Raw genomic sequence first — 23407 nt, 5'->3', positions numbered from 1 at the left:
AAATGAGAAATTTCCTTCCAGACCATTATACCACTGAAGGAGAGATGACATTCCAGTTCACTTAGTGGGGAAATAAGTTATCTAAAAAAAGGAGACAACCAGAAAGTCACACTCTGAGAACGGATCTGATCTCAGCAGTAATAACATTTTTCATTAAATGATTTTTTTTAATATTAAAATGTTTATCAACAACTGTCCATTGAAAATAATTAAAAGATTGCAAATGCAGATTTGAGACTGAGGCCAGGTTATAAGTTATTTTGATAGGATTTTGATTTTAGCTGTCAGCTACTTGTGGAATGTGGTTGCTCACTCAGCTCACATGCTTTTGTGTCTGTGCCCTGGCTTTTATGATATTCTTGTGGGAAATCAGTATTTCAGATCCCTCTTGTCATGAGTAAATTTGTGCATGGAATTCCATTTACAAAAGTCTATCAAAAACAAATAAAAGGCACCAACTACATTTGAAGAATTTATTATTTAAGAAAACGTTCACACACATCTTTTTTTCATTATTTTCCCATCCATAAGTTTTGACTAATGTTACATATTGGGTCTGATTATGTTCCACATAACAGGATATAAGCTTCATCTCTTCCAAAAATAACATTAAACTCTGCAACCCTTAACCATTCCTTTTAGAAATAAATCTTAATGAAAAGCAAATAAACACAACCCAGTATTATACATATTATTTTACAGAGTTCGTTTAGTTGAAAGAGGATCTCCACATAGTTTGCCTCTCATGGAGTCTGGAAAAGTAAGTACTGAAAGAAGATTTAAGCGTATCTTTCATAGTCTATATTTTCAGTAAATATCCATTTCTGTTCATTTTTACATGAATGTAATACTGGGGAAGGTGCTATTAGCTGTGCAGATTGATGTCCTTTTACTGTTGAGGTTACAGCATGATGGCAGTAACTGATGCATTACTGCTCTCTCAGAACCTGTACCTTGCTCTTTTATGAAGAAATCAATTCCTTCTTTTATGCAAAAGGAAGATATTTCATCCCCTGCATGTCATTCGTGAAGCAGCTGACAAATGTGGCTCTGGTGCCAGCAGTTCCATCGAGGTAGAACCCACCTCCAGTGAGAGCTGCTCTGGGATGACCCACGCTGTGCTCACAGGCTCCTGATCACCTGCAGAGGGACTGTCCCTGCTGGGCCATGCCTGTGGGGACAGGCTGGGGCAGCCTCTGATGCTGTGGGTGCTCATCTAAAGCTTTCTGTCCATCGCTTTGCAGACATTCATGGTCAGAGGATGCTCCCTTTTCTGTTCTAAGGCTCAACATTCACCTCTGTAGCTGCTGAATGTCCATTACATGAGGTCTTTGGCAGATCATTATTCTGGGAGATTGCATGATGCCTCTGGCTTTCTCCTTGTTTCAGGCCAAAGTTTCATTGGGGTTGTTCCTATCCCACTATGTATTCTCATAGAGACAAGGGGCCATTTGGTCAGACTTTTGTTCTGCAGGGGAACATTTGATTTCTGAGGTGGTTTATTGATGGACCAGCATTCACAAAGAGAAGCAGTTTTGTCACATTTCCCAATTATCTCAGAATTTGTCATATCTATGGACTATTTTTTTTTTCCCACTATAAGTCTTAATTTAACTTTTTAAGGATTTTTAAGGATTTCCTGTGGTTTGTAATGAAGGTTTTTTGGAGACAAACCGTCAGTGTACAATTGCATGAGGTGGTATCTGCTTCTTACTGCCTCATGTTTTCTTTCAACAGATCCTCCCAGGAGTACGTATCATTATTGCTAATCCAGAAACAAAGGGACCCTTAGGAGATTCTCATCTTGGTGAGGTGAGTCATGAGAACCTGAACTTTGTATGCTCTGAACTAAATTGCAGAGACAAAGCTATTGTTGTGCATGCTAATGATTTCCTATGATGATACATCTTATCAAATGCCCAGTTAAGAAAACAGTGAATTCTACTGATCTTTATGAAGTGTGGATCATGGTATTTGTGTCATTATTAAAATTGTTAGTAAATTGTTTCTAAATAGTAATAGCTCAAGTTAAAAAAATGAAAAAAATCTGCTTTTGCTAACTGTATTTTGTACTTGGTGCTTCGCTAATTCTGATGGAAGCTTACATGAAAAGTAAGTTTATAGATTAGTCTGATTTCAGCTAGATGGTTTTCTTGTACTGTTCTCCATAATCATTGTGCTTCATTGCACTGAAGTACTCTAATTAGAGGAGTTGAGCAAGATTATATGTTTTTCAAATTTATTTTGTTTCTAGAGTGAGAAAAAAAAATTATGTTATTTTCAAGCAGTTAAACATCTAGTTAACAAAATGAAGAACATGTTCGATCATAATTAAAACCACAGTCTAATTTGTGAGTTTCTGTAAAAGTTCATTAATTTGTAAAATTAAATTGTAAAAATTTCCATGATGCTTTGAGTTCAGTGGAATGAATCCTTCTCAATGGAATCAAGTTCCCTGGCCTCACCCTTTAAAATAATCTGTCTGTCTGGTGTTCATGGAGGATGCTCTGCTGGGGTAGATACACTGAACCAGGAGTGAGGAACTTGGCATGGCTCAGAGCTGCCCTGCCACTTCAACAAAAGTAGATTGGAGCCTCTGTGCTAGAACTGGGTCAGTTATGGGTTCAGAAATAGTGTTAAAAGGCATTTTTAGTATTACCTAGCTATGACTAAAAATATTTGCATCAAGAATTTTCAATAATGCTTCATTCTCGAAAGCTACTTTAATTAATACCAGTATAATTGCTTTTAACTTAGATATGGGTTCACAGCACTCACAATGCCAGTGGGTATTTTACCATCTACGGAGATGAATCTTTGCAATCAGATCATTTTAACTCAAGACTCAGCTTTGGAGACACACAGACTATTTGGGCAAGAACTGGTTATCTGGGGTTCCTGAGAAGAACAGAACTCACTGATGCAAATGGAGGTAAGAGGTTTCTCGTCATCTAGGTCTATGCAAGTAATTTGAATTATTTGAAGGGTGTCACTTCCTCTCTGGCCCTGTGGTACCTAACATGCTCCATCTGTGCAACCTGTAAAACTGCAAAAAACCACTTAGTTAAAATAATCAGAAAATAAATCAGAGGGCAAGATTTCCCTGCTGAAATAGTTGTTTTTCCTTTGCTATACCTCAGGTGCTATAAAACCCCTCCACCAGTGACCTTTTGACACTGTTAATATACTCAGTGCTTCAGCTTGAAAAATATGAAATACAGCTGAACCTGCCATCATTTTTTTTCTCTGACTGCTGTGTCCCCAGGAATGCTTTTGTGCAGGTAGAAAAAGCCTGGTGGGAGTCTGAGCCCTGTCCCTCCTGTAACCACCATCTCTGTTATAAACCAAATCACAGAAGCTGTCCATTCCTCAGATTTTACAGTCTTTAACCCCAGCGGGCTGGTTGCTGAAATGTAACACAAGCAGAAGCCTGCAAATGAAGCTATAGGGTGTTTGGGTTTCTGTCAGGAAGGTACAGGATTCCCTTATTTGTTTTAATGAGGTTCCTTTTCTCTTGTACACATGTATATGGACCAGTGCTGCCAGGCACACAGAGCCTGTGCTTGGGAAAATGTTTTTTTCCGTGATTTTTGAGGAGCACAATGCCACGAGTGGCTGTGGCTGAGCTGGCCAGGGGAGGCCAAGTAGGGTTTCCAGCAATGCTGTGAACACCCCCAGGAGTGATTCCAGGGCCATTAGAATAGCTGCTATTCAACCAAAGAAAAAATTCATCAAATCTGAAAACATTTTAGTAATCCCTGTGGATTAAGGCCTGCTGCTGTGTCCTTATATTGGCACCTTCTGAAGAGATTTACTTTGGGTTGCACAGGCTTTTTTAATTTCATAATGATAGCCCAACCCTAGGAAAATTCAGGATTCTCTGAGGATATTGCAACTTAAGCAGTCAAATAGCTCAGGTATTCTCCTAGTGAAGAGTTGCTCCATTCTCCTACATTTAGCTCCCAGTGCAGAAAGTTCTCAGCCCTTTATTAGGCACACCTCATCTTGTCATTACAATGCCACCAAACAACTGTCCAAATTCATCTGCTTTTAAGTCTATTAGCAAATATTTTTTTATGACTAGCATGTAATGGTTTATTTTCAGCCCAGTATCTTTTAAAAACTTTAATTTCAGCCTCATTTATTTATTCAGTAGGTAAAAAATATGAGCTATAAAAGTGTTCTGTTAAAGTTACCTGCATAAGCAATTTGTTATCTAGCTATAGTACATTTTTAGTTTATTGATAAACACCTTTGTAATAGATCAAAAGCATATGTAGTGACCATCTCAAAGCAATTGGGAGAACATCAGCCACACTGTTAGGATCAAATCTATTTTTTCTCTTTAAAAAAACAGAGAAAACAAGGAACCAATTGTCTATTTAGAGTGCCTTAAAACAATGTGTTCTGCATCCACCTGGGAGAAAAACAGGAATTATGCCACTGTCTTTGGATGAAGATTTCTGCCTTTGTCTTTGTCAAATGGGAATAGTGTTTCTGCCTTCCTTTCTTTTGTTTTTGCTCTGCATTGCACTTCAGTAATGGAAAACGCTCATTAGTTTGGAAACCACTTCAGGGATTCAGAAATTTGAGGATAACTTATGTTTGTACTTATTTTACTTAATGTGAAGATTTCTATAATTTAATGTACTGAAGAATAGAACCTTTCTTTTTTTTTTATTCCTTACCACCAGAACGCCATGATGCACTTTATGTGGTGGGTGCATTAGATGAAGCCATGGAATTGCGAGGGATGAGGTACCATCCAATCGATATTGAAACCTCTGTAATTAGAGCACACAAGAGCATCACAGAATGGTAAGGATTGTATAACACCAGGGCCCTTATAAAAAGCTGAAATATCTATAATGTCTAGGTTTTTCCCTTGGATATTGCAATTGATCCAGAAAATGGCCTGTCTGGATGGTCACAGGATTTATAACCCAGCTGCAAATGTGTCCTTAGGATGAAACTTTTCACAAACAGATTTAATCAGAAAGGACTGATTTCTGATAAGTTCATTCAGTATGTTTCTTCTTTTATTTTTTATTTTTTTTTAAGGAGTAAGCAAGCAAACATTTCAAATAAATGAACACACTAATAAATTTCATTTGTGAACACACTGTTATTTTTGAATTGGTTATTAATAAATGAATCAGTGATCAAATCAAGGTCACAATGGAAATTGAAGCAGTAAATCAATGAGTTAATAATGATGTTGTCTTAATCAATGTATCATCCTCAGATGTACACAGCAGGAAATCATTTCTTGAGGCCGACATGAGCACAAATTGCTTTTCATTATTCTTGCATCAGAAGACTCAGTCAGGTAGTTGTTTTGTTTTGATACAACCTCAGTTCAGCTATTCACTTTTAAACAAAATAAATCTGCCACAATAGCCAGAGCAATTTTGTGCATTTTTCTTTTCAGTCCTGGCTGCAGAGGTGTGGCCTGGAGCAGGAAGCTTAATAATGAATGAAGCACAGCAGCTGAACTGGTTTCTTTAGTAAAAGACTTTGCTTTTTTCTTAAATATAAGTTTAAATGAATGCAATTAGTTGCTTGACTGACTGTAACTGAGGTTTTGCCTTATTGCCTCCTCCCTTGAGCATCATCATTGCTGGTATGGTCTTGTGCCAGACAGACATTACACAGGGAGCTGGGTTCTGTGCCTTCACATAGAGCATTATGAACACTTTGGGAATTTCATGAAATTCCCCTTGAAAATGTGTCAGATCAGTACCAGCAGTGGATGGAAAGTTTTCAGATCAAGCTGTTTAAGGACTGCTCTATTATAAGATGGCCACAGATTCATAAATCACTGTGTTCACCAGTATCTGTTTGTCAGAGGTTTTGGTCCCCTCAAATTATGAGCTCACAAGCAATGAATAAAGTAGCCATATCACACTGCAGAAATGGGTTTTAGTACCAAAAAATGCTTAAATTATGTTCCTGCTTTCAAGATTGCTAAGAGCACTTTGAGGATCCTTTTTGTTGTACAACCATGGAAATCCTGAGTGAGAAAGTGGAAAAGGGTTGAGAGTATGGAATGAATTTCTGCAAGAAATACATGCAGATAATTCTCAGCACCATAACTCCTCCCAGTAGTCAGGTGATAAGGCACGGGAGTGAGAATTCAGAAAACACTCTGTACTGTTGCTACCCTTTGCCCAAAGGCCAATATTTAAGGCCAGTATTTCAGGGTTGTTTTTCCCTCAAAAAGAGAGATTGCTGATGAATTAGATGTGTCTCGGATGCGCTCCCTGCAGAAAAGGGACACACAGTTCTTCAGAGTGACAGCGTCTGGTTTGCTCACAGTTCCCAGCCTTTTCCTAACCAATGCTCTGCCAAAATAACCATCATGGAGTTTTCATTCACAGTTCTTGTCCTGACTGTCCTTGACTTCTCTTACGTAACTTCTTTTTCAGCTTCTTGTAGAAAAGCTTATGTCTTTGTGAAACACCCTCTGCCAGAATAATAGCCAGCTAACTATTTTTAAATTTTCTTTATAATTTGTATATCCCTTTCTGTGGACAGGGGCATGAGCCTCTTTTCTTGTTTCGGTTACGATGCCCCATTAAGGATTTTACTGCATCAATTCCTGTTGCACACAGAAGGTGCTGGGAATGTCCAGTTGATTGAGTGTAAAAACAGCCTCTGAGAAACACAGCTCATTTTGTAGCATTGGACACCATTGAAGGACTTGGGGGTTTGTTGACTGACATGGGATCCTGCTGGGCAGCTTCTGTCATTGAGGATCAGATCTGAAAGGTCGTTTAAAATTATTCTTGTCTCTTAAGAAATTTTTGCACAAATCAACAACCTCTGACTCTGGACCTCCTGTGTCTCAATACATAACAAGTGAAAGAGTGGCACAGTCTGGTTTTATTGTGATGTAAACTCACACTGTGCATTTTGGAAGTGCTTCTAATACCACAAAACATGGTATGTGTTTAATTGTATGTGTTTTAATTAAAGCACAGGGTTGACTCATTTAAATGTCAAAGTCGCAAAAGAGGAACAGAACAGAGCTTCCTGGAATTTGCTTAGAAGTGGTTTATACACAAAGCTACACAAGGTATTTGGAGAAGAAAACAATTAGGAGCTTCTTTCCCTGGAGGTGTTTTGACAACTTCCTTGTTTTTCCTGTAGCATTTGGTGACATGGAAGCAGCAGGAGGGGCCATTCCCAGCTCAGTGCATTGACTGCTTTGCACCTATTGGGTGTGAGTTGATTATTGTGACTCGATTATTTCTTCAGGAAAGGTCAGCCTTCCTGGTCCCTAGCTTTTTGGTTTGAGTTCTTCTATTCATCAGGCCTAGAAAGTTGATATATGCATAAGAGAGATACAAATGTATGATGGCAAATGTATCTTCATCTCAACAAGTAAGAACATAAAGAGTAGTATTTCCTTTTACTTCCAGTGATCACCAGTGAGTTAGAACCATGACATATGAAATGAGTTTTAAATTAAATTGAAGCCTCTTGGGAGTGTCACTGATTTTAGGACTTAATAGAAGCTTCATGAAAGTTTTGGGAATCAGTTTCCTGAATTCAGACAAACTAATTTATTCTAGCCATGTTTTAGGGACCTGCTCCTGAATCTTGCTGTTAATTGCTTTCCCAAGTAACAAGCTAACAGTAGTTTCCAGGCATGGTTTTAAATGCTAACTTACATTTCAATGAAACCTCCCCAGGGTTTTTCGTTAAAATATATATAATACTAATTTAGATGTTTGTACAGCAATCGATAAAAATTCCAGGACCTCTCTGGAGATGATCATCTGTGCAGATTGATACTTCATTTTGTTAATATTCAGCATCAATCAAAACTTACTAGAATGTCTGTGAAAACTTAATTACAAATGAAAATTCATTTCACAGCAGTACTAAGTCAAAAGGGGCCTTCTCATCCTTGGTTTGGCTGCTCATTAGTTTTCCAGATCAATAAGCACATAAGAATTCAATCAAATAGTACTTTGGCAGGATCTGAAATTTTTTTTTTTTTTTTTTTTTTTTTTTTTTTTTACTTTTCTCCTAAAATCCATTCTGTCAAGCATCAACATAGAGTACATTTTCATAGCTAAGTTTTGGGCAAAGGAAGATATGTTTCCACAGTACCTGGATTTTCAGAGCTGTCTTAGGAGGCTAAAACAGTGCATTTATGTCTCAATCAAGCATTGACCTTAGGGTAAGAAGCTCTTTTTGAAGATGGCTTATGTACATAATATATTCTGACTCAGATGCTTATGCTCGAGACAGTTCTGGGAAGTTATCCCCTGATTTTATGAGGTAAAGATGAGTAAAGTACAGGGCTGGATATGTGGCTTACATATGTAGAATATTATTATTTATTCTGTGGAATAAGCTAGAGGAAGAAGTGTCTTAAACACCTGCAAGGATAAATGAGATTGCTCTTTGTGGCTCAGCTGTGCTCACCTCCCATGAGCTGCGAGACTCTGGAGATGTGAGAAGGATGGAGGGAAGCTGTAAAACTACTCTGGATGGAAGCGTACACCAGACTTTGATACCCTCCCAGCCTCCATATTTGGAAGGATAAATGCATTCTCCTTAGCCAGAAATGGTCCCAGGTAGCAGAACCCAAAATTTACCTGCTTTGGCTCAAGGGCTTAACCAAAACTTTGGGGTATTACAAAGTTCTTTTAGCAAACAGGAGATACTGGGAATAATGGTGTCCCTTGACCATCTCCACTGTTATGAGGAATGTTAAAACTCTGGTCCCCTTAAACCAAACAGAAATAAAACAGCCAAAATAAAACAGATGGAGATACAGCCTTATTTCTGTGGAAACTAGTTGGTCCAGAAGAATTGCAGCTTTTTTGTGCTGAGCTCTGACCTGCCTGGGCAGCAGCCAGCCCGTTCCTGAGGGCACGTAGCCGTGTGTGCTGAGCAGGCGCAGGGAGGATGCCCCCTCCCTGGGCACCCCTGTCAGCTGCACTGTGCCATGTGTCTCCCCAGGGCTCCACACCCCTTCACTAGCAGGGGTTATCCCACAGACCTTTCGGCTCAGACTCTGCTCCTGCTCTTCTTCTTGGTGCCTCCTCTCTTAACCTCCTTGGTTTTCCGGGCTGCTCTTCAAAAGACCCTGTAAAAAGCCCTTCAAAATACCTCCACACACACATCGCTCCGTGAACACAGCAGAGCTGTGGCACTTCCCTGGCTCCAGAGGGAACCACACTGTCGTACTACCTCCTTCCATGACAGGCAAGTTTCTGTAAAGTTCAGCCTAATGCTTAAAATTGCAGCAGTATTAAAGAGAGAGCTCATGGGGCTGTTCTGCCCCTGCCTGCAGTGTGTTCTCTCTTGCTATTTGCCCGTTCTCCTGAACATGGAAAGAGCCCAAGGAGCTCCAACAAAAGATAACCAAGGTGCAAGAAAGGAGATAAAAAATGAAATGGGTGAAAAAACCCCCATGACTAATACTATTTTTTTTTTTTCCAGTGCGGTGTTTACCTGGACAAATTTATTGGTCGTTGTAGTGGAGCTGGATGGATCTGAGCAAGAAGCTTTGGACCTTGTTCCTTTGGTCACCAACGTGGTCCTGGAGGAACACTATCTGATTGTAGGGGTGGTGGTGGTTGTGGACATTGGTGTAATTCCTATCAACTCCCGTGGAGAGAAACAACGTATGCACCTACGAGATGGATTTTTGGCAGACCAGCTAGATCCCATCTATGTGGCCTACAACATGTAGTCTTGTACCTTAAAGCTTCCATGGACTTTACTATAGATGTATAAAATTTTTTTGTGTCCACTAAAACAGTGTGCAGATAAGATGCTGACACTCATCAGAATGGAACTGTTTCTATTACGACTTTTCAAAGCAGTCACGATTGGCAGGAAATATAATGTGAAATGTTTTCTTTTACCACTAAATTTTAGAAAAGAAGGACTATGGGGTAAGGCCCTTCAGTGTGTTGGAAAAGCCCATTTTAACTTTTTTTTTTTTTTTTTTTTTTTTGCTTACTGGACAATATTGCTTTTTGAGTAAATGTGGCTTTGTATTTTACATTAAGTAAGCTGAAGTAGATTTTTTTTAATTCTGCCCTCCAAATGGATTCTTTTAAAACAATTTGCATACTAATACAAATAGTTGTTTCCTTCATTTGTTTTAATATGTCATAAAAAGCTGATGAATACAGATCCATTACTAACTTAAGCCATTTTAGATCCCACATCTTAGGAAAATATGTAGTGGTACGAGGAGAAAACCCAAAGTAGCACCTTTCAATTAGAAATCTTGCAGCTTTCTGTCAGAGATGCTGAAAGCCCAAAGGCCAAAGAGCCTTTGCTGTTAGCGTTAGAATGGAAGAAATTTATAAATAAGGTGTATTTCGGCAATGAGCTTGCAAATATCTTTGTACTAAACTAAAAAGATAAAATAAGTTAACTACTTCTTCTGTAATTATGTACAAAACGTTTAATTTATTTTGATCTCTTTAGAAGTATAAAAGAGAAGAAACATTCAAGAATATTAAACTCTTGAAATGTTTGCTAATATAAAAACAAAGTGTTGTATTATCTTGAGTGGATAGTATCACATCAAATATATATATATGAAATATAAATTCACTAATGACAAAAGATTTTAAAGTTTAAAATGCAGTACTTGTCACTTGCATGGTGTCTCCCACTGTAGATAATCAAATGTTACTCACAAATTTTTTGGAAAAAGAAAAAAAAAGCAATCCTGGATTGCTAAGTATCCCTGACAAAAAGAATCCTCTAGATACCAGCAAGTGAAATTATTGCTGCCTTTAAGGCAGTGAATGAATTTAAGACTAAAAATGCACTACAATAATTTTCTTTTCTTTGCCATGGAGGCAACAATAAATATTCGTGCTGGCATGTGCATACACTTGTTAGACTTAGAAAAGGCAGGTTGAGGAATAGCACTGTTGTCTAGCTGCAGAACTTTGTTGCACAATTTTTTTCATTGTTTTAGTTGGTGTTTTTACTGCTATAAGGAAAAGTTTTGGGGTTTTTTGCACAGAGTTATCAATTTGCCTCTCAGCTAGGACACGTAGCTCGGTGGCCAACGCTTCCAGTTTACATTTACAGGAAACGATTGTTTCAATGGTCTTTAATTTATTCCTTAACGGAGAGGAGCGTACAGTCACTACCGCCCTTTGGCACGGATCGTGCATCTGCTAACTAGTCCCTAAACGCATTAAAACATCAGAGGAACCCATCTGCCTGGTTAAAGAACGGAGGAGTCCCGTGGTCTCCAGCCTGAGGCCATCACGGGAGAAGAGTAGGAAAACATGCATCACAGCTGCCTTCATTTTACTACCTTTGGAGAAAAGAGGGGTTTGATTCCCCAGTTCTGTTGTCTTCCCTGCCCCCCCATGCCCCCTTTTTTAAAGCCTTCCCCTTCCTTCATGTGGTTGTAACTGAATTGACCTGTTTGTGATCAAGAGTGGGATTTACCAGCTGCAGTCCAAGAATGCTTTTCTTATTTGTCCCAAATGACGTTCATGTGCTGGCTCTCATTACCGGATATGCATGACTAAGATTGTTGCAGGGCAAACGTTATCATGTTTATATCACGTATAAGGGAGTCTCAATGCTGGGTGTTAAAAATCTTTTTAAAAGGTAGGGACGTTTTAGTCTGCATGTACAGTACAGAGCATCTCACCACGTCAGACACGTTTTCTTTCAGGCCATCTCTTCCGCCCTCACTGTCCTGTGAATAGCCCTATCCATGCTCTGCAGACCAATCCCATACTTTGTCAAATTCATTTTCTGCTCCCTAAAAAGAATAAAATCTGTTCTTAATGGCAAGTTGTTGTAAGGTTTCAGACAAGATGTTGATTGATTACAAACATAATTGCAGTGTGTGAACTAACTTGTGAAGTCCTGCTATTGCTGATCTCAGTACTGCAAAACAAATCTCGCTGTCGTTCAAAGCATCACTTTAACCTTCACGAAGTCAACTTTGCATTTGTAGAGAATAAAAGAACTGCAATGCAGTTGTGAAATGCAGTTAATAACAGCTCTCTTCTGCAACCTGTCATCTGTGGTTGTTAAATCCTGAGTTAAGAGAAATGATAAACTGAGTTTCTGGTTTTGTTGTGCAAGCAAAAGGAAGGAAACATTTAAGCACCATCAGACTGAGCAATAAAGAAGGATTGTTCTGTATTAGAAACTGTACTGTAGATAAACCATTCATGAGAATGTATAAAATGTTTGTCTTGTGACCTTGTGCTTTTGGAGTCAGACAAAACCATGTAATCAACTCGATGCACATGCACAAAAAGAGAGGGTACACAATGAACATTTAAACACAAAACTAATCAAACAGGAGCAGATTCCTCATGGTGCTTGTTTATTATATATATTTAATCCTGCTTGACACTTTACCCAAGGGAAGACTGTCCCTTTTATCAGTTGAATGTTAGCAGCGTTATTTCATAGAGTGTGGTGACTGGTTAGAGAAATTCATGTAACTCAGCCAATCACAGATTCAAACAAAAATTTTTATGTGCAAAGGACAGCAACCTTCTTGTATGTTAAACCACCAGTACGCTTTGTACATCTGTGATAACGCCTGTTTTATATTCAAATGAACAAATAAAAGCTTTTATTTTTGTTGCTCTGAAAATATCAGTTTCTTAATTAGTCATCTAAAATGGAGCTTCCAAGAGCTGCGGATGCTCGGTGGAGGAACATGGAGAGCTATACTGTAATTTTATTTTGTTTACCTCTCTTGTTGCATAATTTATTAGTACAAATCATTATACTTTTAACAATGTTTAAATACTGGTGTGGGCATTTATTGCTGAAAGACTTTCATATGGCAACAAATGTTTTTTGTGAAATGTTTTTTTAATTCTTTTTAATATATTCAAATATACTGTTCACATTTTTGCTGAAAGTGTAAAGATTATTGTAAGCTTGGTAACATTTTGTGAGAAGCAATAACAAGCATTAGTACTGTAAAACTCCTCAAATTTGTCACTTATCACTTTTGTTGCAAGGTCTTGCTACTGACATGCTGCTAATCAGTCACCTAAGGAAGTTACTGATCCAGGTTTTACAGCTCTGATGGAGCTTTCTGCCAGCGGAGGTTTTTGGGTTACAGCTTGGTCACACACAGATGTGGGGCTAGAACCTCCCTATCTATTCAGTAGCCTTGGGCAGCCAGATGATCGCTCTTGGAAACATGATCTGCCCATTTCCTTTTTGTAAAAAGACCTTGATTTCAGAGCTGGCTCCCAGCTGCTGAGTAGCAGCATTCCCAGAGAAGAGGTTTGGCCCCAGCTCTTGTTTTCCAAATGTGATTTCAAAGGGTGAAATTCTCAGTCCTCGTGTCTTTGGAGTCCTGACGGAGAAATTCAGGGTGTAAAATCCCATCTCTGATGGCTCAGATTTCAGGTTGCTTATCACAAGAGGTAGGTATGGTTTTATGGACCCACAGTTACCCTGAGCACAGAGAGAGATACAAAAATTGCGGGAAGGAGAAAACAAATTAGAGATGGCAGAAGGAAGAGGATGGCAGAACAGCAAGTAGTTCCTGATTCAATTTTACAAATCATTTAACTAAAGTAAAAAGGGGATTGATTTTTATGTTAATGGGATTAAGGTTTTTAAAAGTTTTAAGTTTTAAAAGGTTTTTAAAAATATTTCAATTCCACATTTTAAAAATAATTTCGGCAAAAAGTGCTATAACACTGCAAAATTGGTGAGAAATCTCAACCAAAAAAATCATAGGGCTAGAAGAATCATGCACAATAAGAACAGCATCATTTTTTCATTATCATGTTAATACTAAGAATGTAAGATTTGGAAAAAAGTCTGATAAAAGAATACAGCTTTCCTTTTCTGGTTTTCAACACAAATATTTGTTTTGTTATTATTATGTTATTATCAAGGGAGGGAGGAAGGGGTGTGCACAGACATCAACAACAAATTCTCATCAGCCGCCTTGTGAGCAAAGCTGATATGGGGGGAGTTTGGAGCTCCCTCCAGCAGAGCTTCTCACAATCCCCTGCTGGGCCACAGAACCCTCTGCACCCCTGGAGAGGCAAATCCAGCTGTGGCTCTTCCCTGGACACACTCATGGTTTGAAGGGGCTGGGCTGGGCTCTGGCTGGATGGGCAGTGGGGAAGAGATGCAGCCTACAAGAGTCATCCCAAGGGGCATGGATGCCTCTGTCCCCAGGGTAAGAGCCAACCCTGATTTTGATTGATTGATTGATTGATTGATTAAATTATTTATTTTATTTTAAGAAGTTTTTGCTTTAAAACTGAGATTTGAAGAGGTAAAAGAAAAAAGCAACCAGATTCTACATGGGGAAAGCAGAAATTAATCATGGGGGGTGGGGGGATAAAATATAAAATAATATATTGTTAATTTTTTCTTAAACATAAATGTATGGGGTTTTGTTTTGTTTTTATTCATCTTGAGTGCTCCATTTGGCAGCCTACCCTCCCAAAAACTCTCACTCACCTTACCATGATTTAGGGTTCTCCTTTTCATGGTTTTTCTGTTCTCTTTTGAGGGGTATCACCTTAAAGATGGTGCAAAAACCCTCTCAAGCTTTGCCTTATTTGTGCTGAACCTGGCTGAGATCAGCATCTCTGAAACAGCAGCTCCCCCTTTCTTACACAGCAGACCATGAAGAGGCCATCTCTGCACCTTCTGGCATCATCCTGACACTGGGAACTGCATGGCATTTCAGATTCCCTCAGGTTCACTAAGCAGGGTATGCTGCATCATGCCAGTCAAAGTCAGAGCTCTTCTTTCTGGTCTGCACAAAGATTTCTCCAAAGGCACTATTGTATCCTCTTTGATCCACACGGGGAAAACCAAGTCTTTTTCCCAGGGATCCCACAACACATCTAATAATAAATTTAAAAGTTACTGCAAAATATTCTACATCAATGACCAGTTTATGGCACAAAAGGCACAAGGTTTATGGCATTTAAAGGCACAAAGCTGATCTTGTTTTAATTTTGTGCTTTGGTAGATTGATGCTCATAGGCTTGTGGAGAGTGGCTGGAGAAGGGGATGAAGCTGATGGAATCTACACAGGGAATGACTTCCAAGTGTGACTGGCAGCACATGGGAAAGGTTTGGAGATGTCAGGAGAGGCACCAAGGTAAGCACTGTACTGAGCTATCAGGATAAAGACTCCAGTGGAGGAAGCCATAAATGAAAGGCAGTTTTAGGAAGAGCATTTGGTGTAGCAGGAGAGGCCAGGAAAAAGAAGACTCTGAATATGGAGTAAAGATCAAACAGCTGAGACTATCTAACCCTGTGACATCAGGCACCCAATTTCAGGGGCCTACATTTTAATTTTCTCACCTAAGGGAGTGCATTTCAGTCAGGAAGCTCCAGATGCTGGGACACACCTCACTGCTTTTAGCCCCAGGTTCTGACTGGGGGCCTGGATGAGCTACTCCTGCTAAATTCAGCCAAGAGGGGAAGTGTATGGAGGTGGGAGGACAGATATGTGTAAGGCATGGACAAACCAACCCTAATGGTTTGGAAAACTAAAAAAACAACCAGGGCTGTATTAGGTAAATGGCAGGGCTGGAGAGCAGAAACTCTGGGAGAAGACAAGAGTAGGAAAAGCAGCTGCAGGCAAGAAGAAAATAATGTTTCCATGAAGCCAGGGAGGTGAATATGGCACGGCAGATTTCATAGAGCAGCAGGAGACAAGAACTTGAGCCAACAACTGCCCAAAGGAAATTAGTAGCTGTGGAGGTACAAAGGAATTAAACTTTCCATTGCAGTCATACATGCTCATTAGCATTTCTAGGATGCCTCTCTTAAACATTTAGGTTTGGATACTTTCCTGAAATCCACAGGAGGACTTTTTTTTTGCATACCCCACTCCCTCCTAACCACAAGTAGCTGCGAGCTGGAGTGGGGCTACACCCTCGTGTGGCTTTGCAGGGTCCCTGCGTGGCTCAGTCCCTGCTGGCTGCTGCAGGGGCAGGAATGGACTTGCACAGCCTGAAAATGCTTTCTCTGCCAGGGCAGACATTGGGCATCCACTGTGGAAACCCACAGCCTATCCTACCAGGGTGTAGGGCCACAAAAACTGAATGGGAATGTTTAAGTTCTTCTCTCACAGCTCTTTGGTTAGCAAAGAGAAAGAAGTGTGGTCTCAGCTATAATTAATTTATTTTTTTCTTCAGAGGAGGGAAGTATTCTTTCATCTTGGAGCAAAGTCTTTTTACAATACAAGAGGCTTTTAACTACTGTTTTAAGCCATAATAAAATGACTGTTATAGATCACTCAGTTATGAAAATTTTCCAGCAAATCCCATGTTTTCTTAAACAAAAACTTCCATTAAAAACTCCTGTTTCCAGTGGTACCTAACAGGGCCATAGCCTTGCTGCCAAACTGGTGTGACTGCACCTTGCTATGCCTGCATAAGCCACATGTGCTGTCATTGCACTTCACTTACAACTACCAGCACCATTTATCTCTCAGCATGATAAAGCCAGTGCATCCACAGGAGAGACACAAAGTCAGGATGCAACCTGCCATTTTGGGATGTGGCAAAGTCCCATTTTAATTTGGAAATGCTGAGCCACAGGAAGAATAATAATTAGGTCTGTAATGGGACAGGCAACTCCAGACGCTCCTTTTCTTCACCAAACGGAGACTGCAATAGTTGGGAGAGGTGGAAACTCCTTTTGCCCAGGGAGGTCTGGAGCAGGACCACAACTGGGAGAAAAAGCAAGTTCTGAACAAGCTGCTTAAGAGAAGCCCATAAATAGGTTCTGTCTCTACAGATGATTCTGTACAGAGAGTGTACTTTAGCCTTGGGCTAAAGAGAAAGGCTCTGGAGTGGAGGTAGTACCAGCGGCAGAGATCCAGGCTGTGCCAGGCTAAGGAGGCCTCTGGCTTTTAGGCTTGAGCTCCTGCTACTCTCTCGTTGCCAGGCCCCTCTCTATGACAATTGTCCTTAGCTTTCCAAGGGAGGCCCCTGCATCAGGAGAAGCCTGAGGTGGCTCAGAGCTTCTCAGCATCTGTGGCACTTCAGGACAGATCCAGTCCCTGCACCTGCAGTGTGAGCTCCATTTCCCAGCCCCAGAATCCCAATGCCACCCCACTGACTGGAGGGAGAGAAACTCCAGGGCTTGGGGGCTTTCCTTGCAAGTGCAGCATTGCCCCCACCCAAATTTGTCAGAGAGAGGCAGCAGGAGCACCACTGGTGGGAAGGGCTGGGCAGTGCTGGGCTCTGGCTCAGCATCCAGCGCTGACTCCCAACAGCTCAGCCAGCATGGAGCAGCTCCTGCTGTGGAGACACTGGCCCTGGGGAGCCCAGGGTTAAAATGCTGCTGGCTCCAGTGTCAGTGGGAAAGCAGAACGAGCAATTGCATGACTGAGCTGCACATCTTGCATTTCTTTGGGGCAAAACTAAAAGGCTTTCCAGCCCTTGTGGTCTCTATGGACTTGTGAAAAGACAGGAAAAGGCTCTGTCACTCAGTCAAGTGTTGTGTCAGCCAAAGAAATTCTCTCTCCAGCACATAAGCCACGCATGGCAGAGTTTCTGGCCATGCTCCTCCTTTGGGAAGGAGCTCCTTGGCAGGGCTGAGATGCAGGGCCAGCAGCAGGGGATGTCCCTGCCTGGGGTTTGGAGGCCTCATCCTGCTCCCCCCCCATCACAGCAGACCCACAGACGAGGACAGTGAGCAGGATGCCCCTCAGCTGAGGCACAGAGGGGTGGCCCACACCAAAACCCTCTTTCCTGGTGACAGGGGCTCCAAGAGTTGTTGTGTGCAAGGCACTGAGTTCCTTTTCACTTTTAATGAAGCCATTTTTCACCTTGAAGGCTCTGTTACAAGGGACAAAAGCACATTGCTGTGGCCAAGCATGGTGGGATCATGGCTCAAAACTGGCCCAGTGCAGAGCTGGCTCCTACAGCTCCCCTGGGAGTGAGAGCAGGAGAGAGGAAGAGCCAGAATGTAGCAGCAAGAGGGGCCCCAAGACACCTACAGCAGCTATTTGTAAAAGCTACCTTTCCTGTTAATGAAGTAGTTAAATATGAAAGTCCTCCGGCTTTATTAATAAACATTGTTTTGTTCTGCAGAAGTCCTTTTCCAAACACTAGTAAAGCAATTTGTGTAACCAGATTCACAGCGTCTTCTGAAGCAGAACTCAGTTTATTTTTAGATACCTCTCTAGGGTAAATCCTATTTCCATTGAAGCTTCATGCCAGCTTAGTTTTCACTCAGGGAGTTTACAGCAACTGGCCGGTGGCTTTGTAAACAAACACATTGCTCTGCCTTGTAGCATGGAGTGTTCTGGCTTTCCTGGCATTTTTTCTGAATAATCTTCAATTATCAGTCCCCTTCTATGTACAAATTATCTACAAAGTAGATGCTGTGCTTTATTTCAGTCTCTTCATGGCAGTTTGCCATCCCTGAAGGGACGAAACTTCCCTTCTATGTCTCATTAGTGGCTCTAGGGTCATGGGGCTGGAGAGGTCCTGGGGCAGGCATGGCCCTGGGGAGCAAGAGGGACAATTCAGAGTTAATTTTCTCTTGGTTCTTTTTTTCTGATTTTACAATTTTGAACCTCTACTAACTAGCATTTCTCTTTCAAAGAGCATTACTCAGAGCCTATCATAGTTTTGAGGCTTTTGACACCTAGAAATAGGTTTTATTAGGTTGAAATATGGGTTTAGAAGGTCCAAGATAGTTGGTTTTATTCCTTTTACATTACCTATAATCATCTCCCACTTAACCCCAACAATATTCTAGTATTCTCACAAATGGATGGGCCTTTCTACTTGCAGTTGCATTTCCTTAATATGAAACGACACAATAAGGGCCTCTGGTTTAGATACCCCCCTCAATTTACTTTATGAAAGCATTTGAGAAGCATATGCACAGATCACATATGTACTCTCAGTCAGGGAGGCTAAAATTGATAGGGTGGCCCCTAACTACCAGTAACAAATCCCAAATATATTTCACATACTTGGTCATTTAAGACTGTGAAAGGCAAACAAGCCATGAGCTGGGTAGCTCACTCCACCTAAAGGAAGCAGGAGGCAGAAACCACAGCTCCTCCTTATTAAAATAAAGGAATAGCCGGAGTAAAAAAAATAAATAAATAAAATAAAATTAATTAATGACAACAACAACAATAATGATAATAATAGGAAAAGTCAACAATAAGTAGTTTAAGCCTTTAAGACTGATGGTCAAGGACCACCACCTGCAGTGGTGATGCTGCAGGAACTCAGAGAAGCCCCAACTCACCCTGAGATTCCTGATGGAAGGAAACTTGCAGAGCTGGGGCAGTGCAAGGATAACTCTGCTCCTCTGCTCTGCCAGCTGGCAGTGACAGGACCCAGTGTGGGACAGGAATGGAGCACGGCAGGTCACAGACAATCCGTGTTACATTGTGCAGAAGCTGCCTTGGCATGTCCAGAGAGCTGTTTGATCCTGATACTGGCCCCACTGGTGTCACCTGAGCTGGCAAATGCACGTGGAGAAGGGAGTGGAGGAGCATTTTCACTGGGGATTTCTGCCATTGGAGTGCTGGTGTGCAGTGTTGAGCTTGAAGAGTGACCTCAGTCATCAAACGGGGAAAATGCCCTGGGAGGGGAGCTGAAGGGAGATGCTGCTTATTCTTGATCCTGCTTTGCCAGCTTGTGTGATTCACTATGCTGGCTGCTGACACCTAATTGAGTTTCACCAAGATGAAGGAATAAAATTTGGCTCGTGTAAGAACAGAACTGTCTGGATAGTAAAATAATAAAAGAGACTTTGGGGGATCCCTTGTGACTTAAAGGTCTTGCCAGGTCTTAATTTCCATAGGGAAATTCTGAATTCTGAGACTGAAACCAACTCCCAGAGCGTCCCTACTGCAGCCCTGAAGTCCCGATGGAGCCCCAGGATGCCGCAGTGTGCCTTTGGCCTGTCCCCATGTGCTGTTTCTGCAGGATGTGCTCCATGGGCCCTCGGCCCCCTCGGACACCTCACTGGCACCAAGCGGTGGCTTCACAAGCGAGTGCGACTGCGCTGCTCAGGGCTCGGCAGGAGAAATTCCGCTACTCTCAGGTGAACTTCGCTCCTGCAGTCCCTCCAGAGGGAATTATTTCATCAAACACACAACAGGCACAGGCTCAGGGCTGGTGACCGGCTGAGGGAGGAGGCAGAAGCGGGGCTGAGCCCCAGCCTGGCGGAGGCCGCTGCAGGATCTGCTCCAAAGCCAGGACTCGATGGGTGCAACCCCCGGGGCCTGCTGGCCCTGCACGGGCTGAAAGGACTCGCTGTCGGTGCCGAGAGCCGTGTTAAATGTTAAATGTTAAATGTTAAATGTTAAAGGTTAAATGTTAAATGTTAAATGTTAAATGCTGAAGCCCTTCCATGGCCTGCCGGCTCCCCGGGAGGCAGGAACAAGGCTCCGGGGAGCGCTGCCCCAGCTCCCGTGCACAGCCCCGGTCTCCCTTGGGAGAGCCTCAGGCCCGCCCACCCCAGGACGTGAGGACAACGGGCCAAAATCAACACAGTCACATTCAGTGAGGGATTTTTTTAAATACATTTATTAACCAATGTTAACACATTAAATGACTCTATATATTGCTAGTCAGAGCAGCTTACAAAATGCCAGAATGCATCATAAACTGGACAGCCACAATGAATAATTACAATGTGCATAGTGGCTAAGCTCAACACTTTAATATAGCTTTATGATTTGCAGAAAAATTAATTTTAAGTCATGGTTCCTAAAACAATCAATTGTAATTTTACCTAAAACTTATACAAAACCAGGCCACAATCTTTTTTTTGTTTTTGTTCTTTTTGTGGTTTTTTTTTCTTTTTTTTTTTCTTTAAAACACACAGTTTTCACGCTGTAGTAACTTGGAAATGTGCAACCGTGTCAACAGAGACAAAAAAGCCAAAGTAACACGAATCTTACTTTCATGCAGCTATCAGTTAAATATTACATATTCTGGAATGATTTTACACCAAAAATATTTCCACAATACTTGCTTTCATAGGGGTGGATCGAAGTTTTGGAACTTGTAAAGTAATCGAACAAGATTGATTTTTAGTTGTGAAGTGTTTTACAGTCACAACACAGAGGCGACAAAAGTTAATTACACATTTATCAGGCAATAATGTAGCTGTGGTAATACAAGTTACCATCTACTTACTATTTTTTCCAATCAACTTACCATTTAATTTCTGCAACATATTGGGCATTATTTGGCAGTATCTAGTCAATTAACTTATATCACCACTGTAAGTAAAAAAGGTCAGGAGTTCAGTGGTAGTTCACAGAAGTCTTAGTTATATTTTTGTCTTTACAATGACCCTGACAAATCCTAGAGAAAACTTTTTAAAAGGCTTTCCTCCTTATTCTTCAGCTTCCATCGTTCCATCATGTAATTGCTTTCAATAAATATCAAAGATCTAAATAAATATTTACAAATTATTCCTCTAACTCCTCAAAAAATAGCTGGATGATTAATGGGCAAATGACTCAGTCTAAGACCAATCTTTGAAAGAAACTAAGATGTGGAGACACTTTAAAAGAAAAGCTATTTAAGTAAGCTTTACATCTATTTAAAAAATTGTCTCTGAACATGGATGCAATTAATATATCTATATATAAAACAAACAAAAAAGAAAATAATTTTTCAACTATCGATCCATTCCTATTGGTAATGCTTCTTAATCCAGACATTCCGCAAAATACAGACTTTTTACAAATCACGGCATCTTTAATACAAGAAAATTAACATGCATTATTCTTCATTCTGAGTACAGTGATGGAGCTCATTATTAGGCAATGACCCATTACTACAAACATAACGGCTTCTGTGAAACTTAAGTGCTTTTTCTCCTTTTATTATCAGTTACAATGGACCAGGTGACACCAGATCAGAGGTGGTCAAAGGACATTGAATTGGGGAGGCTGAAGGGGGGCGCAATAAAGTAATTTGTATGCCTCAAAATTCCGAGTATGAATAAAGGTAGTTGGTTTTTTTGTTTGTCTGTTGTTTTTTTTTATTATTTTTTTTTGGCTTTTCTTATTCTTGTTATAAGCACTCATGTTAGAACAAAGACGAAATGTGCAAACTTCAAAATTTAAATATTCATTTTTCTCTAAGATCCAGCTCAGTAAAAGATTACCCCAGTTCCCTGTGATTTTAAGCTACAAGATCAAAGCTAATATTTTGTTATAAAAGTTATATATTGAAAAGAAATAATGAAAATAAAACACAGTTGGGAAATATTTAAGAAAAAATACGCAGGACTAGCACCTGCTGTGTTAACCCTGTTCCCTAAATTCAATCATGTACCCACTGGTATAACCAATAGATAATGCCTTTAAACAGTAAAATTAAGCTGAACAAAACCAGCTCAACAAGGTTAAGAAATAAATGTTACATCAAGGTAGTATGCTTTGATTTTCTGAAACAGTTCTGTACTTCTTACATTCAGAACTAGTTTTTAAATGTTCCTTTTTGTTAAACTTTCATCATTTTTTTGTTTTTAGATCTGCTGTTTTTAAAGATTAAAATCCCTGCAAAACCTAAAAATGTCTTAAAATTTGCTGAAAATGCAATAAATCCTCTAGTTTAAAATTATTTGAAGTAACCTGCTCCCACAGATGTTCAATTAATTTTGCTGACAACATTTTGGAGGAGCATTTTTAACAGAAGACTGAAATAACTGTGCAAAATTTCTTTTACGAAAAGTGTTTAAAGGCTGGTGCAAAATGGGAAACAAATTCTAAACAATTTTGGCTTTTTTTATTTTTTTTTTTCTGAAACAAAAACCGCTCTGTCTGAGAATAGCAATCATTGGGGTGGCGCTCTAGGGGAGAAGTAACTCTTTCATCTTTTCCTGCGGCAGGTACGTTTGTGTTCGGCATGCCAGTGCTCCTGCTGACACTTGATGGAGCAGTAGGAAGTGTTCCAGCAGCAGTGGTACATGGCCTCCTCTTCACAGTTGTAGCACTGGGGAGAACAAGCGAGATGGGATTACTCCCCTGGCAGCTCACCAGCATTCCCCCACCCCGGCACACACCAGCACGTGCAAAGCAATGCTCCTCTCATTTGTGCTCGGGGGCACCCAGGGGCACCAGGGCATTTTTGACACGTGCTGAGTGAAGCAGCAATTTCAGAATATCCACACAATACCTTCCTATTTTCCAGAGTCTGGATTATTGCTTTTCAAAAAAATCATCTCTCACTTAAGAAAACTCATCTCTCAGAATGGTGGACTGATATTTTTCAGCCACACAGCACAGGAACCATCTTTTACCCTACATTTGTGTAATAGCACCCTGATCTATGTCTTAAAAGCTACAATAAATCAACAGGCATTGCTGGTGTGAACAGGCTCTGTACAAGCTTGAAAATCAATGTTTCTGAGGTTTCTTTATAAGCACAACCTG

General features: G+C 40.5%; 2 protein-coding genes across 8 annotated transcripts in view; one reads left to right on the top strand and one right to left on the bottom strand.

The window, feature by feature from the left end:
• Window positions 1–12969, top strand: part of DIP2C (disco interacting protein 2 homolog C) — a 307926-nt gene extending 294957 nt beyond the window's left edge. Inside the window, 5 exon segments of the mRNA XM_058831787.1 lie at window positions 703–760; window positions 1738–1812; window positions 2758–2932; window positions 4695–4818; window positions 9463–12969. Of these exon segments, the coding sequence (XP_058687770.1) occupies window positions 703–760; window positions 1738–1812; window positions 2758–2932; window positions 4695–4818; window positions 9463–9715 (685 nt within the window). The 3' untranslated portion in view covers window positions 9716–12969.
• Window positions 12970–20776: 7807 nt separating this feature from the next.
• ZMYND11 (zinc finger MYND-type containing 11) overlaps window positions 20777–23407 on the bottom strand; it is a 105032-nt gene continuing 102401 nt past the window's right edge. For all 7 annotated transcript variants that reach the window (XM_058831552.1, XM_058831556.1, XM_058831557.1 and 4 more), the window contains one exon: window positions 20777–22967. In XM_058831552.1, the coding sequence (XP_058687535.1) occupies window positions 22845–22967 (123 nt within the window). In that variant the 3' untranslated portion in view covers window positions 20777–22844. The remainder of the gene's footprint in view (window positions 22968–23407) is intronic.

Source organism: Poecile atricapillus, chromosome 2 (assembly GCF_030490865.1).
Source record: "Poecile atricapillus isolate bPoeAtr1 chromosome 2, bPoeAtr1.hap1, whole genome shotgun sequence".
In the NCBI taxonomy this organism is placed as follows: Eukaryota; Metazoa; Chordata; class Aves; order Passeriformes; family Paridae; genus Poecile; species Poecile atricapillus.
The sequence above is the reverse complement of the archived record's forward strand: the minus strand, read 5'-3'. Positions and strand labels throughout refer to the sequence as shown.